Source organism: Lagopus leucura, unplaced genomic scaffold, assembly GCF_019238085.1.
Source record: "Lagopus leucura isolate 7727_CA_CO unplaced genomic scaffold, USGS_WTPT01 Super-Scaffold_100001, whole genome shotgun sequence".
NCBI classification, from domain to species: domain Eukaryota; kingdom Metazoa; phylum Chordata; class Aves; order Galliformes; family Phasianidae; genus Lagopus; species Lagopus leucura.
In genome coordinates, this window is record NW_024962262.1 from 13,192,925 (window position 1) to 13,210,354 (window position 17,430).

The following is a 17,430-nucleotide window of genomic DNA, read 5'->3' on the forward strand; positions in this document are numbered from 1 at the left end:
CAGACAAAAAACCGTCAGCAGAGCTTCAGCAGAATGCAGAGTTGAGACTTGCAAAAGTTAGGCTTATCAGTAGATAAAACTCTAGATTAGCTAGCTACACCTTGTCTAAATGCAATACAACAGGCTAAAGCTTTGATACACAGAAGTTTGCTACAGCACTCAGACTGGATACAAGTACACACCGAAGTATGTGTATGCCCCAATTCACCCTCAACTTGGATCTGCACCTGAGTCTGTGACACCAACACACCGACAGCCACACGCATGAACCTTACTTCTCAAGTGCTCAGGCAAGCACATGTGTGTAAAATGTAAACTTGTGACAGATGTGAGATCATTTGAGTGAGTTTAACCCTAAGCAAAACCAAAGTACTTTGCTTTGGGCCAGGTTAGTAAGAAACACGACAGCTGCCATGGCCTGGGGGGCATACTGATCAAGCTGCAGCAGCCACATTGCATGGCTGAGCCAGCCCCATGAATGCAGGCAGCCTCTGCCAGCACTTCCACGTAGTGCATGGCAGCCCCAACTGTCCCAGGGGGTGCCAGTATCACTTCATTTACTTCTTCTACCAAAAGGATGTAGGCAGGACATATCGACTCTGCCAGCACACACACACTGTTAATTAACTATATCAACAATTCAAAAGTCACCCCTTCTCCAAGTCTCTAGCCAAAAACAATGTCAAATCACCATTTATGTTTAATGAGATTGATAAAGCAAGCAATGAAGCATTAATATTTTCCAGTTTCTTTTTAAGTAAATACCACACTGGAGGCAGTTTCTCGTAACACCTATCATAGATACCATGAGATGCACTAAGCATATATTAGGATGGAAGACATACAGAGAAGCAAGAACACTCAGTGTGTTTCTCAGACTTAAGTGACAGACAAAAATCAGATTTTGATGTGTAAATCTCAAAATACTTGTGAAGTAAATACTACAGTTGCTTCTGTTAGACATGAAGATTTCCTCTGTCTTAAACTGTGGATAATGTAAACATTGTTTGCTGTGTCAGTACCCTGTGCTTTGGAAGATGTGGAACAAAAAACACGAGGAACATCTTCAAAATAGAGAAGCAATAGAGCCAGCATTTTTAAATCAGAAACACCACCCTGTCTGAGGAACTGAAAAGTACACAGCAAGAAACACGTTCATCCAGGGATTTCAGCAACAGGGTCATTCCATAAAAGTGAGCCAGTGCTTTCTATTCTACCTTTTCCCCATCACTCCTCAACTTTGGTTTACGTATCTTAAGCATCACATACTGAAAATACATTTGTAATAGCAAAAGGAATGGATGTACAGGCCAGCATACTTTCTTCTCACTCTACAAGCACAAAGTTGACTTGGAAATAATGACTAGAATTTGTCAGTCCACACGTTTTACATAAAGCAAAGAAGACCAATAAGAGGTAACAGAGGCCAACAACTGTCCATTCCTTTTAGACTGAAATATTCAGAACTGGTTCCACACGCCTCACTTAAAAAATGAGAAGACTTTTTGCATACGTCTATACATCTGTACAGTTTGGAGAGACACACAAGGGTCCTTCTGACAGTAGGGTACCACATGCCGTGCAGATCTGCTGGTGAGATGGTGGACTGCTGTCTGGGATTAAGGGATTCCGCTGAACCTATTTAAAAGTAAAATTCATGCATGAATGACAAAGCCATCCCCCATCCATCCTTCCAACTGCAGCACTGACTGCACTTCACACTGACTCCACAATAATTCACAGAATCACCAAGGTTGGAAAAGACCTCCAAGATTATCAAGTCCAACCATCCACCTACCACCAATATCTCCCCACTAAACCACGTCCCTCAGTACAACATCTAAATGTTTCTTCAACACCTCCAGGAACGCTGCCTCAACCACTTCCATTGGTCTTTGTCCTTCTGAACAGGACAGAACTAGATTACTGATGTATAATAAGGCACACAGCTGTGAAAGACATGAATACTTGTTTTCAGTGATGGCCCAACTTCACCTTTCTGAAGGAATTAATTTTACAGGCATGTCTCCAATGACTCCCCTTCCTCAGCTCAACAGCTGAAATGCTCAATTACAGACAAGTGTGGAAACAAAACAGTTTGTGAGCACAGAACTACACAACTTACCCAGAAGGAAAAAAAAAAACAAACATTCCATCCATCTTATTCTTTCATGCTTTTCTTTCTATAGGGCATAATTCTACATGAATTAAACAGCTGCAGAAAATGCAGGGTTTGAACATCATTTCTATTGCAGTGAGGAAGGTGTAAAAAAAAAACAAAAAACATCTCCTCCTGGATAACTTCTGACACCTCTTTATGCCCAAGACAGATTTTCACAGCACCTGACAGAAGCCCTGCATTATTTTCTTTTTCTCCTAAAATCTTGGGCAATATCTAAGTCAATAACACTGTAACTCTGATTCTCATCAGCAACCATCCAAAAAAGGAGAGGTGCTTAGAAGTGCTTGTTCCATCATTAGCACTTATAAGGTGCTTAGGTGGCAAGTGTGGGAATCGTCTGAATTAATTCATCAATATCCTTCTCCCTTTTACAACAGAATACTTATTGTCACAGTCATTAGAAGGCCTGTAAGACCTTAGCTGTTGGTTTGAGGTTCCTAGGCTACTTGTCAGTCACTTCAGCTGCTCATGCAGGCATAGGAATGAAAAAGAGACACTTTGAAGGGTAAATAATCCCAATCAATTAATCTGACAAAGTGAGATATATTTCATACCAGATTTAACTAAATTGCAGGACTCGGGATCTTCTAGCCGGACATCTGAAAATGAAGCTTCAGATGGCAGCTTCTTCTGTTCCTCTTTTAAGCTCTGTGCAATTTGCTGCAGAGGAAGACACAACACAAAACAAACTATATTGTATTTATTATTTAAACTGGATTATGCTGTTTTGATTACAATAGAGAAAAGAGAACTAGATTGCCAAAGAAATCAACTATACTCAGCTCACCAAAGGAATGAGAACAAACTAAGTAGAGACAGCTGTTTCCAAAATAGTAACTGAAACACTTCCAAGCCAATCTAAGATTCACAAGCACTACCCAGAGGCATGTAAAGCACTTTTCTTTCCACTTTGCCTGTTTTTACTGATCTCCAAAGATTAACCAGTCGATACACCTAGAAAGAAAAGCTCAGAACAGGGGAACCCAATCCAACATTTAATTGGATTTCATAGAGATAATCTCTATGATGGCTTTATTGCTATAAATGTTAGGTGCAGATGGCCTTGAAGTGCTCTCCAGTTTATTCCCTGCAGGAGTTCAACAAAAAGCTTTCAACACTTCCACACTTCAACCTTTTTCACCACTGGGTCTGCTTTAAAGCAACTGCAGGCAGCAAGAATGGGCAAAGCACTCCATTAATATTTGAGTAGAACAGCACAAGAAATACTCCTGCCCTGTGCTTTTAACATTTTAATAATTCATTTACTCAGTCATAAGGTCTCTCTGAAAAATAAGGTTTTGAGATATAAAAAGCAATCAAACAACAAAATGAATCCCAAAACCAGACAGAAAACGGAGTCATGTGAGGACACATGAAGAACAGCATAATTGCTCTCTAGAATGAACTGGAGAGATCACTCTCCTCCTCTTCCTAAGCAAACAGCCACAGAACTCCTGCTAAGAGGAGTTGATAAGATCCTGCAGAGGCAAGCAGTACAGAGACCTGTCTACAGAAGTCACAGCTAACATAAGATTATCCAAACCATTCCTTCATCTAGTTATATTCACTTCAGTAAGAAATACTGTGCTCCAAACAGTTACACTGCTAACGCTTCTGATCGCTGTCTGATCCCATTTAGTTACGTTGTGTGGGATTCTCAATTACTGGTTTGGTCTTCTCCACAAAAACTTATTGATCATTAAACTTCCAGCATAAAGGGCAAGGATTCCATTAAACTCACTTGCTTCAGGATTTGTAAATGCTTTGCTAAAATCCTATTAACATCATCTGTCATCATGAAGGCATGAACTGTAACATAGCAAATGCTATAAGCATGTATAAAACAAGATTATAGCAATGTGAATTTGGCACAAAGAGGCTTCTCACTATATTTATTCATTTAGAGGCAATAATTGAACAGAACTGGGTCCACTTAGACAAAATTTTCTTCCAGCCCACAGAAATACAAACACACATAAAATACAGAAGCTTTAGAGCTAACACTTGTTTCTGAAATCAAACAACATATTGACTTCTCAGCCGCAATTAAGTCCTCTGATTTGTAAAGACTGCCAGCTATTCTGGTACTTAAAAGTAAAGCAGAATGGAAAAATGAAATATGAATCTTGCCAAGCCATGCTGGAATTGTCATTCTTCATCAACTCAATCCTCTGACAACTTGGAAACTTACAAAGAGAATGGCAGCAGCTATTTTGGGAGAATTTGTATTATGCTGGTTATTAAATCTAAGAGGAAAATTTAAGAAGCTTCAAGGTTAACTAAAACCATTAACTTTGAGAAATATCTTCAGTCCGACATAAAGTGCTTTCTGACATCTAGTGTAGGGTCATAATTTAATCAGTAGAATCATAGAATCACAAGTTTGGAAGAGACCTGGAAGATCATCTAGTCCAACCATCCTCCCATCACCAGTGTTACCACAAGCTACTAAAGCAAATCTCATAGCTCCTCATCCACTCCTCTTGAGCACTGCCAGGGATGGTGACTCCACCACCTCCCTGGGCAGCCATTCCAGTGCCTGACCACTCTGAGAGAAAAAAGGTGACACTTTGATAGTGCCAGTAATAACAAACCAGAAAAACAGAAACAAGATACCACACAAATGTATATACAAGGAAAACTAAACCAAGGGCAATAAAACGTAATTCTATACCTCCATCATTTCCAACTTGTCAGGATATGCAAGATCTCCCGGAGCAGGTTTGTAGCCTATGATATCAGTCTGAATGTAAATATGTGTCCTGTAGACAAGACGCTCTTGTACATCTTCTAACATCTGCTTGACGCCGGCAGCAAATGCACCTAGTTGTTCAGCTGACAAAGGTTATAAAAAGAAAGACACAAACCTGTGAATTTCACTACACAACAACTTCATAGATGCAGAAGTTTAGGCATCACCAATACAGAACTGGCACAAAACTGACTGACCGCAGAAATCAGAGCATTCTGGGAACAGCGGCACGCAGACAGATTTGTGACTCTGACATTGCAGCCATTTTAGCTCTCCAAATTCACATTACATGTGAATATGGGATCTCACAACATCAGACTCATGTTAAAGTTAAGTATTTGGATTGCTTAAAAACTAGGTTCATCAGTGCATTTCTGCCTGCATACCCGACCCGTCTGCTTTGGTCTTACCACAGCCAATGCCTGCAGTACAGCTATCAGAAGGCTGATAAGCTAACACACCTACCTACACAATAGAGCAGATGACTCAAAGCAGCTCAAGTCCAGCTTCAGAACTATTGCAGCAGCCTGAGTTTAAGTAGCAAACAATAACTTCTTACGATTAGCTAAAGACCTTGTGACATGTTTTTTCCTCATTCCAGATTGTTACAATCCCACTTCATGGAATATGAGCAATCCTTCATGGTTCCAAACACAAAGAGCCTCTCTGTGTTATACACCAATTGCCAAGTATGAGTTCTATTTATCATTTGGTACAAGACTGAGAAATTATTCCATTACACACTGATAATGAGAAAGGCAATGAGTTGCCAGATATTATTAACTTTATAGTCATCTCACTTCTAATAGAACATTAACACTTAAAACTCCAAAATCTCTATCAACTTCACAGCTGAAGTTCCAATTTCTAGTCTAAGAATCACCATGAAATGAGAATGAAAAAAAATCAGGTGTGCATTCCTTTTATCATCATGCATACACAAAGCTCTATATGGATGATGCTTCAGCAGAGCCAAGTAAAGCAATTCATTCATTTGAAAAGATTCATTTAAATCAGTCTTGGAGCATGGATGCACACTGGGTGAATGTTTACTTTTATTTGTAAAATCTAGAGAAAATAGTACTCTGTAACACCAGTCTACCAATTTCAGTGAAGACAGAACAGACTCATAAAGCACAGACCTTTTATAAACACAAAAAATTACAAGTTAGTTCAAATAACCCTACCACAGGTTTAACACATCTAAGGCTCATTAGAGAGAAAAGAAAACCTAGGGAGATTGTTGCCTATGCAAATGAATGATTGTCAATTAAGAAGGTAGTGAAGAGGAATCAGATTCCATCTGAGTTACCATTGTTCTGCACATGATCTTCAAGCATCTCATTTTTGAGGATCCCACAGAGTTCAGACAGAGTCTCCAAGTGAATAACGTGGATGATCATTGGCCGCAGGACATCATATAATGAAAGACACAGCTTCTCCAAGAGTTCACTGTGAAATAAAAATTAAACACAGCAAAACACTTTCAGGATCCCACAGTAACAAACTAAAATCATATCACAAATACAAGCTATTTTTATGCCAAAAAATTTCTTAAATGAGGACGAGAAAACATGTTATCATAGAAGCCTTAACAAAGGACTGTTTAAAACAACAACCCTCTGATTTCCTACCAAGTCTCCTATGAGATGCAGAAGACTTTAAAATGGAAGAACAGTTTTTAATTCTAAGGCAATCAAACAGACAAGGACAACAAGAGTAACAACAAGCAACCTGGTAAAACAGTAACCCCTCCTAGGCTGAAAGCAGAAAGTTTTATCAGCCTTATTAAATACAACATTCAATTTCTACTCTTGTCAATCCAAATCTCTACTTCTGTCAAGACTTTTAAATCTGTACACAGACATCTTACTATTATTTCTTCAGAGTACCTCAGTGTTTTAGAAAAAAAGGAGCTTATTTATTATGCACCTAAGAAAAAGCTGATGAGGTACCTATACACTGAAACACTTTCCTCATAACATTTTAATTAGTTATAAGGAAGAAAGAGAAATACATACATATTTTTTTAATGAAGGGAGATAACTACATTTAATTGATTCAAAAATAATCAGAAGTTTTTTTCTTATTCTTGATATACAGTGCAATAGCTATGAAATTTCTGAAGAACACTCTACGCTGATTTCAATGAAGGACTTTTACTTTAGGATTTGGACTGTGTTAGCTGAATTGTCTCTTCAACCAGCTGAGCCCAAATTCTGAGCATGTCTCACATGAGACCTAAGTATCTCAGGAAACAGCTTCTTCTTAAGTTAAAGAAGCTGCATGATAACCACAGTAACTCTTTGCTGATTGGTTCAACTGTGTAAACTTCTACAGTTATTTCCAAAGCAACTGTGTATTCTTTTAGACATTTACATTATTGGAAGGAGAAAAATATTTTCCAATATTGGATATTGGAAAATCAAAACAAACAAACAACAACCAACCAAACAAAAAAACAAGACAGGAACATCAAATTCTGATGCATAAAATAATCTAAGATTTTATTTCTTGCTGGTTCTCACCAAACTGCTTCAATACCACCATTTGCCATGTGATGCTGAATGCTTTATCACAGGACAGTAAATACTATATGCAGGAAGACAAAAACAGCATGTACCACCTACTCCAGTTTTGGTGTTGGTTTCGTGAAGAACTCATTGTAAAGCTGATGCTCATCCTGGCATACATGGACCATGAAGGCACAACCACTTCGCACCTGCATTCAGACAAGCACAATTAGCTGACTATTCAATGATTTTCCTTCCATCAGCACCAAAGGACATGTGTTACATAACTGCTGTTGTGATTAAACTGAAGCTGTGTGAAATTCCAGAAGCTCAACTTCTGACCCTTTTCATTTCTGATGAAATTTAAGTAACCACATTTTATGCTTCTGCATAAAATCCTACCCTCCATAATCCATATCCTCCCCTGTGTGAGGTTTGTAGCAAAGTTTTTTCAGAAGAATCTTTCACAAGACACTTGAAAATACCAATAGATACTTCATGTGATTCAAAAACACACATAATTTTCATGATTCTGTGTGTAAACAGTTGAATTAAGTAAATGACTTTCACTGAGAGAAGAAAAAAACAGAAGAAATGAAAATATATGAAAATCAACAGGTAATCACTCTCCTCCTACCAGAGCACAGTGGTCTCTGTTGTTCTGACTGGTCAACTCTGTAACGGTGCTGGAGATACTTGGACCAAGCAAAAGTTCCCTCTGGTCAAGGTAACATTGATGGATTTCATTGAGAACTTGTTGATACCTATCAGACGACAGAGAAATTAGAACAGTAAATGCACCCTAACGCTCACTTTCTGGTAAACAAAACCTTCATTCTAATAACCACTTTGGAATCTACATCATCTTGATTTCTAAAGATTTATAGAATCACAAGGTTGGAAAGGACCTGCAAGATCATCTGGTCCAACCATCCTCCCATCACCTCTGCTACCACAAGCACTAAACCAAATCTCACAGCTCCTCATCCAGGCGCCTCTTGAACACTGCCAGGGACGGCGCCTCCACCACCTCCCTGGGCAGCCATTCCAGTGCCTGACCACCCTCTGAGAAAAAAAGTTTTCCTTATGTCTAATCTAAACCTCCTCTGGCACAACTTGTGGCTGTTTCCTCAGGTCCTGTTTGCTGCCCAGACAAAGAGGCCAAACCCCTCCTCATCACAACCTCCCTGCAGGCAGTTGTAGAGTGCAATGAGGTCTCCCCTGAGCCTCCTCTTCTCCAGACTGAACAATCCCAGATCTCTCAGCCACTCCCCATAAGACCTGTGCTCCAGATCCATCACAGCTTTGTTGAGCTCCTCTGGACACACTCCAGGGCCTCAATGTCTTTCTTGTAGTGAGGGGCCCAAAATTGAACACAATACTCGAGGTGCAGCTTCACCAGTGCTGAGCACAGAGGGATGATCACCTCCTCCCTCCTCCTGCTGGCTACACTATTTCTAATGCAGGCCAGGATGGCACTGGCCCACTTTGTTTTAAAGAAGCAATGTGTTAAACTATTTTAACTAAAATAAAGATTTTAAGAACTTAAAATAGTTGAAAAAAAATCTGTAGACATACTCACTCTGGCATCTTTTCAGATCTCTGCTCTACTTGTTCAATAAGAGTCTACTCAACAAAAAACAAAGAAGTTACTGTCAGTAAATGAATATTTGTAATCAGTGGAAAATAACTTAGAATTATTTTTTCCCTTGCATAGTTATTGTGCAATCCTTGCATTCACACTACTAATAAATTCAAAACCCATTTTAGAGCTTTGTTTTTAAGTTACCTGCCAACCTACTTACTCTGACTTTGGGAGCAGCTGCTCTGAATTTTACGTAAAACAACGTGAAGGCATTGTCAGAATTTGGCACTGCTGAAGGATCCTTCAAAACAACAAAAAAAAGAGATGAAGAATTGGTTAAAATGGAAAATACTGTATTTGGCTTCTAGCATTAACTGGCTGAGATAATTAGGCTCTAAAACAAAGACCTGCATTTTTACTGTCTTCAGCACTTTCCACCTAGAAAGGTATGCTTCTTTTAGAACTCTGATCAAGCCAGACAAAACAAACCCCACATTAAAAGCTTCAACCAACAGTTTCTATAGCAAAAGTTACTTTCAGTAGTTAAGGCATTCTCCACCAGAGCCAACAGCTTCCTCTGGATCTGCCACAGTACTACTGACTGCTGTTCTTTGGTCTGCAGTATAACAATGGAACAAAATTTCCCTTGTACCTATCAGTTCCAAAGCTGAGAAGCAAAATTTCAGGTCACGCTCAAGTTTCAGATGGTCAGAATTTGAGATACTTGCTCCTGTAGCTCCTCAGACCACCTGGGCACACAGCTAAAATCTGCAGGAATTCCAGCACTTAGAGGCACAGCAGAAATTCTGTATAGCTACCAGTTTACTTCCCCTTATCTCCTTATGACATTGAAAGAAGCAAGTGCCCTTTCTTCAAAACAACATGAAGACAGGAAAACTCTTCTGCCTTTCTTGTGAGCAACCTGATCCTCCTTCAACAAACACAGACCAAAATGCCAGAACGTTTAAAACACCTGCATACAAGGCACAACAACATTAGTTCTCACCAGCCTTTTTTCATCCCTTACAACATCTCTGTGGTTCTGCAATAACAAAACTCAACACTTGGCCACAACCAATTCTAGCAGATACAAACATTAGAAGTTTCAGAGAACTGAGCAAAACACCCACAAACTGAACATGGAACATGTTCAGCACCATTTAACCAACTTTACTCTGAGGGTATCCATCAGCAACAGCTTTCATTAAAAATGTCTGCACTCCCTCTTTCTTTGTTATCCTCTGATTCCCAGCTCTTGCATTAACCCTTGAATTATTCTCCACAACCTCCAAACCTGATCCCCCCAGTTCCATATTTCTGTCATGCACCCTTATTTGTCAACACAAACTGCAGCATGTATTGTGGCTGATTCAGAGCTACTGGGCACAAACCAGGCCAACAGGCAAAAAAACACTGAAGAAAACTACACAGTATTACACTACACATTTCAGTACAGCTCAAGTTACCACTTACTGTTTCACCTTACCCTTTTCATTAACTGGTTTGTGAGGTTTTGCAGCGTGTTCACAGTGTATGTCTTGATAAGGTGCATAGCTTTCAGAAGGCATTGCTTAAATTTAGCCAAATATACAGGATAGTCTTTAAAATTTGGCTGAAAGAAATAAGAAATCCATTCGAAATAAGAACAGTAGAAGAGTTAAAAGTTTATCAAAAATTAAAATACTATTTTACTAGCTAGAAATGATAATTTCCACACACTAACGGCAGCGTTTTATTAAAATCAAGCAGAATATTAAGTATATATTCTGTAAAAAAATTTACATGTATAAATATAAACAGTCATCTCCTCATTCTTAGTGGCAGACAGAATATTCTAAAGGAAAATAAAACCTGCTTGAATAGTTGTGAAACTTAAGATTTAACTAAAAAAAATTGAGAGTCACTTACATGGGATGAAATATATGCAATACAATCATCAAGCTTAGCCAGCATGGGAATGAATCCTTCACTGTTCACAGACAAGGTAGGAGAGTTCAGTTTCTTTGGAAAAAAGACAAAGTATCATTGCAAGAATCAATGCAACTTTGTTTCAGTGACAAAGCTCAAAAGATTTGTACACTTTCATTTACCAATGCTCTTAGCAGTGCAATAATACTTACTGTGTTGATGTTCTCCAGCTCATTGAAATACGACAGCTTCTGCTGGATGTTTTCAGCCAAGTCAACAAGTTCTGACTATTAAAAATAAGGAAAATCATTAAGTTAGCATGCAATTTTATATCTAAGAAACATTCAGCTTCCTTTTCTACAAAATTAAAACTTCAAATGCTCTCAGCACACATCAGTGTTAACCAGCTCCAAATAACCTGCACCCAAACACATACAATAAAAGATGAGGAATGCAGCAGTGTGTGCATGCTTGCTCTTCTCTTTCACACTTGCTTTCTCTCATATCAGAGAAAGACACATAACTTTCAAAAATGTCAGTTCTTTGGGTTTATCAGCATTCCATAGGTACTCCTGCAAACACAAGCTGTGCTGTCATTAGTATTTCAGAGAACTCTAAGAGACCTGTACTACAGAATTGGAGCTGTTCAGAGTTCTCCTTTTTCCAGTTTTGAGTATCTCAAATCATCCCCAAAAATGCAGAAAAGGTCAGAACAGATTTGCAGAGACATTAAATTTGAAGCTACTTTCTCTTTCAATACATTGATCCTGCTTCCATGTGCACTGAAGCAGCCCACACTACCCAGCAAATATATAGCAGGACAAAAGTTGTTGGGGCTATACACTGATGCACACATTATTTCTACTTGAACAAAAATCCCTCACCATGTACAAAATAGGGACTTCATACCAATTTAGACACTGTAGTTGCTGCTTCTAATTCTGACCTACATATTTAGGTGTGATTGTCCCCCTCTACTCAGCTCCTGTGAAGCCCCATCTGGGCTTCTACTGTGTCTGGGGCCCCCAGTACAGGAATGACAGGGAGCTCTTAAGAGGGTGCAGAGAAGGGCCACTAAGATGATCAGAGGGCTGGAACACCTCTGCTATGGGGAAAGGTTGAGGGAACTGGGCTTGTTTAGCTTGAAGAAGAGAACGCTCCAGGGAGACCTCATTGGGGCCTTCCAGTACTTGAAGGGAGCATATAAAAAGGAGGGGGAATGGCTCTTCACAAGGGTGGACAGTGATAGGACAAGGGGGAATGGTTTTAAACTGAGACAGGAGAGATTTAGGTGAGATATTAGGAGGAAGTTTTTCACACAGAGGGTGGTGATGCACTGGAACAGGTTGCCCAAGGAGGCTGTGGATGCCCCATCCCTGCAGGCATTCAAGGCCAGGCTGGATGTGGCTCTGGGCAGCCTGGTCTGGTGGTTGGCGACCCTGCACATAGCAGGGGGTTGAAACTGGATGAGCATTGTGGTCCTTTTCAACCCAGGCCATTCTATGATTCTATGACTTAAGAACTTTCTTCTATCAGCTAACTTGAAAAGTGGATCCATTCACAAAGATGCACTGCTACTGTTGTAAGCGAAGATGAGAGCAGCACGTCCCCCAAAAAATTACTCATGTTTTTGTTCTCAGAAGAGATAACAAATCTTCTTTAGCATCCCTTTCCTACCAGGTACTTCTTTCTTTAAACATTTCAGCATAAGTAACAGATGAACTCCTACGTATGTGCTGTCAGAGAAACAACAACAATTGAGACTAATTTTGGAGCAGGATCTTTACAAGTTACAAGTTCTGAAATAGTCAGACCTTGTTGCGTGCTATATCATGCCTCAAGACATCCTTGCACCACTGACATTCTAAAGCCTAAGAAAGCATGTTCCCTATATCACTGATGGAATAGTTCAAGCAGAGAAAGAAAATACCTGAGAAATAAGCTAGAAAATGAAAAGGAATATTTCTTCACAAAAACAGCTCAAAACATGTCTGTAAATGATAGGAATTATTAATCTCAACAAAGCTTGCTGTAAACACTGCAAATGTGGTCCAAAGCAAATGTAGGGATTGCCAGCACAGCTCACAAATGCCCTCAGCATAAGGAAGAAAACCTTTGGTGTACGGTAGATCAGAAGCTTCCAGTAATCTTCCCAGCAAAGCTCACCTGCTCTTTCAAAAGCTGTTCACAGGCCTCATGCAGCGTTCCTGTCTTTGTGGACACAAAAAGATACTGTTTTTGCAGTGATTCCAGATGCTGAAGGGCACTATTGACATCATTCAGTATAGCATCGCACTGCTCCTGAAAGCCGGACAAGTAATCCCTCATCTGCCTAGAAAAAAGAGAATCATCAGGAAACAAGTAAAATTTCCCTTCCCACATTTCTAAATCCAACTGCCTACGTGGAAACTGGCCCTACCTATCCTAGTGTTAATTTGTCTCAGGGAATAAAAGACTCACACCAAACAAGTGTGTATGTCAAGCAGATGTTTCACGGCCTTCAGAAATAAACTCTTGAAATAGCCACTGCAGTGACTCCACTGCCTTGGCATCCCTTACAGCAAAACTACAGAGAATGAAGCAACACACATTTCAGCTTGTCTACAGCATGCAAAGAATGTTTAGATGGACAACACAAATGTAGCAATTACTGCAGGCTACTGCTCACAGCTAAATTCTACCCACCTTGCTTCCACTAAGGCAATTTTCAGTTTCCATTTAGAAATGACTTTACTCTCCTAAAGTAGCTGCAGTCAACCAGAGAGTTAAAACTTAGCATGAGGATTGAAAGAGGCCTAAATGAAAAAGACTTTGTATCTAATGTCACCAAGCCTGTCTGAGGCTCAGTGATGACAAACTCTAATGTCAAGTGGACCGTTTGATTAAACACCATTTCACATGAACGACTCCTGGTGTCAGCTAAAACTTCTGAGTTCTTCTTTACCACATACAAAGCAGCACGTAGATTCACAGCTCTGATTAGCCTCGTGCAATCAGGCAAAGAACCACTTCTGCTCCTCTGGTCTCCTGCAGATAATTACACATTGGCCACCCCACAAACCACTCTGTTTGTGACACTTTGAGCATTTGCATGCCTTAATGTGAACAGGCCCACTGATATAGAGTGAAGCTGTCATTCTTTACATGTTTAATGATCTGAGAGCAGGCTTAGCATATGCTTAAAGCTCTGATTTTAGGAAATGCCACGTCCAGAAATGTCAGAACAAGAGGAAGAGACAGAGCAAAGCTAAATGGAAAAACAAGAGGACTTCAGCACAGTCTCTTTATAGCCAAGGGTAAGTTAAGTTTCAAATTGGGCCAGTTTCTGAAGAGGCCATCTGCAAATTTGGCTGAGCCATGCAGCCTTGAGGTATAACATTTTTGAGGTATAAAACAAAAGTCAGTGGGAAGGGCCTCTTCAGAGGCTGATGGAAAAGTCAGTTGGACAAAAATAGATGAGAATGGCATGCCTCAGAAGTGGAGCTGAATAAAGCGTCAAGGAATGCTGGCAATGCAGACACAACCTCACACATACAGTCACTGGTGAATGGTGACAGCAGAAATGACCACCACCACCATCTGTGGCCCAGAGCCTCCCTCAGAGAATGGCATTTCAACACCAGTGGCAGCAGAAAAGGCACAGGATAGCTCCTAGCATGCCTTTGTCTACAGCCTAGGTTGCCCAAGGAGGCTGTGGATGCCCCATACCTGGAGGCATTCAAGGCCAGGCTGGATGTGGGCTCTGGTCTGGTCGCTGGCAACCCTGCACATAGCAGGGGGTTGAAACTGGATGAGCATTGTGGTCCTTTTCAACCCAGGCCATTCTATGACTCTATGATTAATATACTGGGCAGTTCCAAAGGAAATCTGTGTCTCTTAACTTTTCTGCCACAACAGCAACAGCCTTAAGGATGGCAGCAGCACATTCAGCCTTTGAAAGCATCAGCTGCTGCAGAATTACCCAGCAGGTGAACCTGCACGTGTGTTAAGATTATATGGACACAGTTGAGTCCTTCAGGATTTAAGTTGCTTACAACAAAAGGAACTGAGGAAGAACACGTACCTATACTTGGCACCTTCATCTTGATCCATCTGTGTCTGCAGCTGAGCAAACCAGGAGAAGAACTGGAAGAGATTTTATGGTGAGAACAACACACACCTCACATGCAATAAAATCAGTTACAAAAAGAAACCACCACACATTTATGAAATAGGAATTCAGAAGATGAGCTTTTGTTAAAAGCAGAGACATTCAACAACTTAATTGTTAATCAAGAGAAAATACAACTCTAACACTGAACTAAAATGAAAAGGAGTGAACTTCATCTCTTCTTATTTGCACAAAGAACCAACAGAGCTGTCACACTAAAAACTGGGGGGAGCTGCCATTCTTGTACATTATGAGCCACACCAAAGATATACCCTACTCTCTTATATTCACTCAAAATGGAAAAAGTATCCAGTACTCAAAAGCTTAGACTTCAACAATGTTTTTCCCTCATGTTCCTTCACACATATTGAAAACAGACGAAAAAAAATTTAACATAGCCTCCAAGAAGTGTGCAGGAGACACAGATATTTAAAGAACCCTCTGAAGACTACTGGCTCCCCAGCATCATTTACCTGCTGTGCTGTTTCAATTCTTTCATTCTCCATCCCCAGCATGGCAAATCCTTTCAGGAGAACATCTTCCGTGGATTCTGGCACTGCAGCTGTCAGTGCAACAGACAATGACTGGGATGTCAGGCTGCATAAATCTTCAATGGGAAGCTGCTCACAAACACACAAAAACTTCAGTCAGACAGCTTAGAAGTTGGTACACCCAGCTCAAATACAGTAACACATTCCAAAGCTTCAATGTGAGAAAACTGCTGGCATTTACTTCTAGTGCAGGCACCTAAAATACTGCATGACAAACACAAAAGAAAGGATTTTTAGAAGAATAGTTCCTGTTGAACAGAAATTCTTACCCACCAGGATTATTTTTTTTCCTAAGCAATAAAAATATGGAAATAAGCAAATTGGGAGAAATCTTATTTGAATACTATTAGAGGCCATTAATCAGCTTATACACTGAGAACAGTTTAGCAGAACAAAGACTGCTCTGTGATCTTTGTTAGGATAAGACCTTTCCGATTCACTTGACAACTGAAGCATGTTTCCTAGTGCTGAGAATAATATGAATAACGTAAAAGCAGAGAACAGTGTTAAAAACAACCTGGCAGCTCTCTGTAAGGTAGCTTACTCAGTAGAATGTTCATTATAATACCATTCTGACTAAGAAAGAGCAACCAGGATTCACATGTTAAAAAACCAGGGTCTTAGGCCAAGGCTACATCAAAGGCAAGGGCCAAGGCCTTTGACATGGTCCCACACCACATCCTTATTTCAGAGATACAGATGTGAAGGTTGGGCTATCAGGTGGATAAAGAACTGGTTGGATTGTCACCACAGGGTTGACTGAAGCCAGAGGGTTGTTGCCAATGGCTTTAGGCCCAGGTGGAAACTGATCACAAGCAGTTTCTCACATTAAACTGTCTTGGGATCAGTGCTCTTCAACATCTTTACCGGTGACACAGACAGTGGCACTGAGTGCACCCTGATGATGACACCAAGCTGAGTGGTGTGGTTGACACAATAGAAGGAAGGAAGAGATGTCATCCAGAGGGACCTGAACAGGCTCAGAAAGTGGGCAAATGAGAACCTAGTGAGGGTCAACAACGCCAAGTGCAAGGTGTTGCATCTGGGTTGAGGCAATCCCAGATATGAGTACAGAATGGGAGAAGTCACTGAGAGCAGCACTGTGGAGAAAGACTTGAGAATTCTGCTGGACACAAGGCAGCCCATAAAGCCAGCAGTATCCTGGGCTGAATCAACAGAGGGGTGGCAGCAGAGAGAGGGTGAGAGAGGGGATTGTCCCCCTCTGCTCTGCCTTAGTGAGGCTCCATTTGGAGTACTGTGTCCAGGCCTGGGGCCCCCAGCACAACAATGATGTGGAGCTGTGGGAGTGGGTCCAGAGGAGGACACAAAGATGCTCAGAAGACTGGAGAACTTCTGTGAAGAAAGGTTGAGGGATTTAGGTTTGTTCATCTTGGGAAAGAGAAGACACTGTGGAGATCTCATTGCAGTTTTCCAGTAACTGAAGGGAGCTTACAAGCAGGAGAGGGATCAACATTCTATGCAGGTTTGATAGTTACAGGACAAGGGAGAATAGCTTTAAACTAAAAGAGGAGAGATTTACATTAGATGTTAGGAAGAAACTCCTTACCCAGAGGGTGGTGTAAGCACCTGGCACAGGCTGCCCAGAGAAGCTGTGGGTGCCCCTTATCTAGAAGCTTTCAAAGCCAGATCAGATGGGATCCTGGGCAGCCTGATCTCATGGGCAGCAGCCCTGCCCATGGCAGGAGGGTTGAAAATAAACAGTCTATAAGGTCTCCTTCAACCTAAGCCATTCTATGATTAAAACACAGCCTGACTTATCTTGCTCACT

General features: G+C 40.6%; 1 protein-coding gene across 1 annotated transcript in view; it reads right to left on the reverse strand.

The window, feature by feature from the left end:
* Window positions 1–17,430, reverse strand: part of COG3 (component of oligomeric golgi complex 3) — a 31,377-nt gene that overhangs the window by 12,072 nt on the left and 1,875 nt on the right. The window contains exons 2-15 of the mRNA XM_042867692.1: window positions 15,564–15,710; window positions 15,004–15,065; window positions 13,107–13,272; window positions 11,153–11,227; window positions 10,941–11,033; window positions 10,519–10,644; window positions 9,253–9,333; window positions 9,030–9,073; window positions 8,085–8,211; window positions 7,565–7,656; window positions 6,247–6,386; window positions 4,857–5,017; window positions 2,737–2,842; window positions 1,514–1,638 (exon numbers count right to left, since the gene is read on the reverse strand). Of these exons, the coding sequence (XP_042723626.1) occupies window positions 1,514–1,638; window positions 2,737–2,842; window positions 4,857–5,017; window positions 6,247–6,386; window positions 7,565–7,656; window positions 8,085–8,211; window positions 9,030–9,073; window positions 9,253–9,333; window positions 10,519–10,644; window positions 10,941–11,033; window positions 11,153–11,227; window positions 13,107–13,272; window positions 15,004–15,065; window positions 15,564–15,710 (1,545 nt within the window). The remainder of the gene's footprint in view (window positions 1–1,513; window positions 1,639–2,736; window positions 2,843–4,856; window positions 5,018–6,246; window positions 6,387–7,564; window positions 7,657–8,084; window positions 8,212–9,029; window positions 9,074–9,252; window positions 9,334–10,518; window positions 10,645–10,940; window positions 11,034–11,152; window positions 11,228–13,106; window positions 13,273–15,003; window positions 15,066–15,563; window positions 15,711–17,430) is intronic.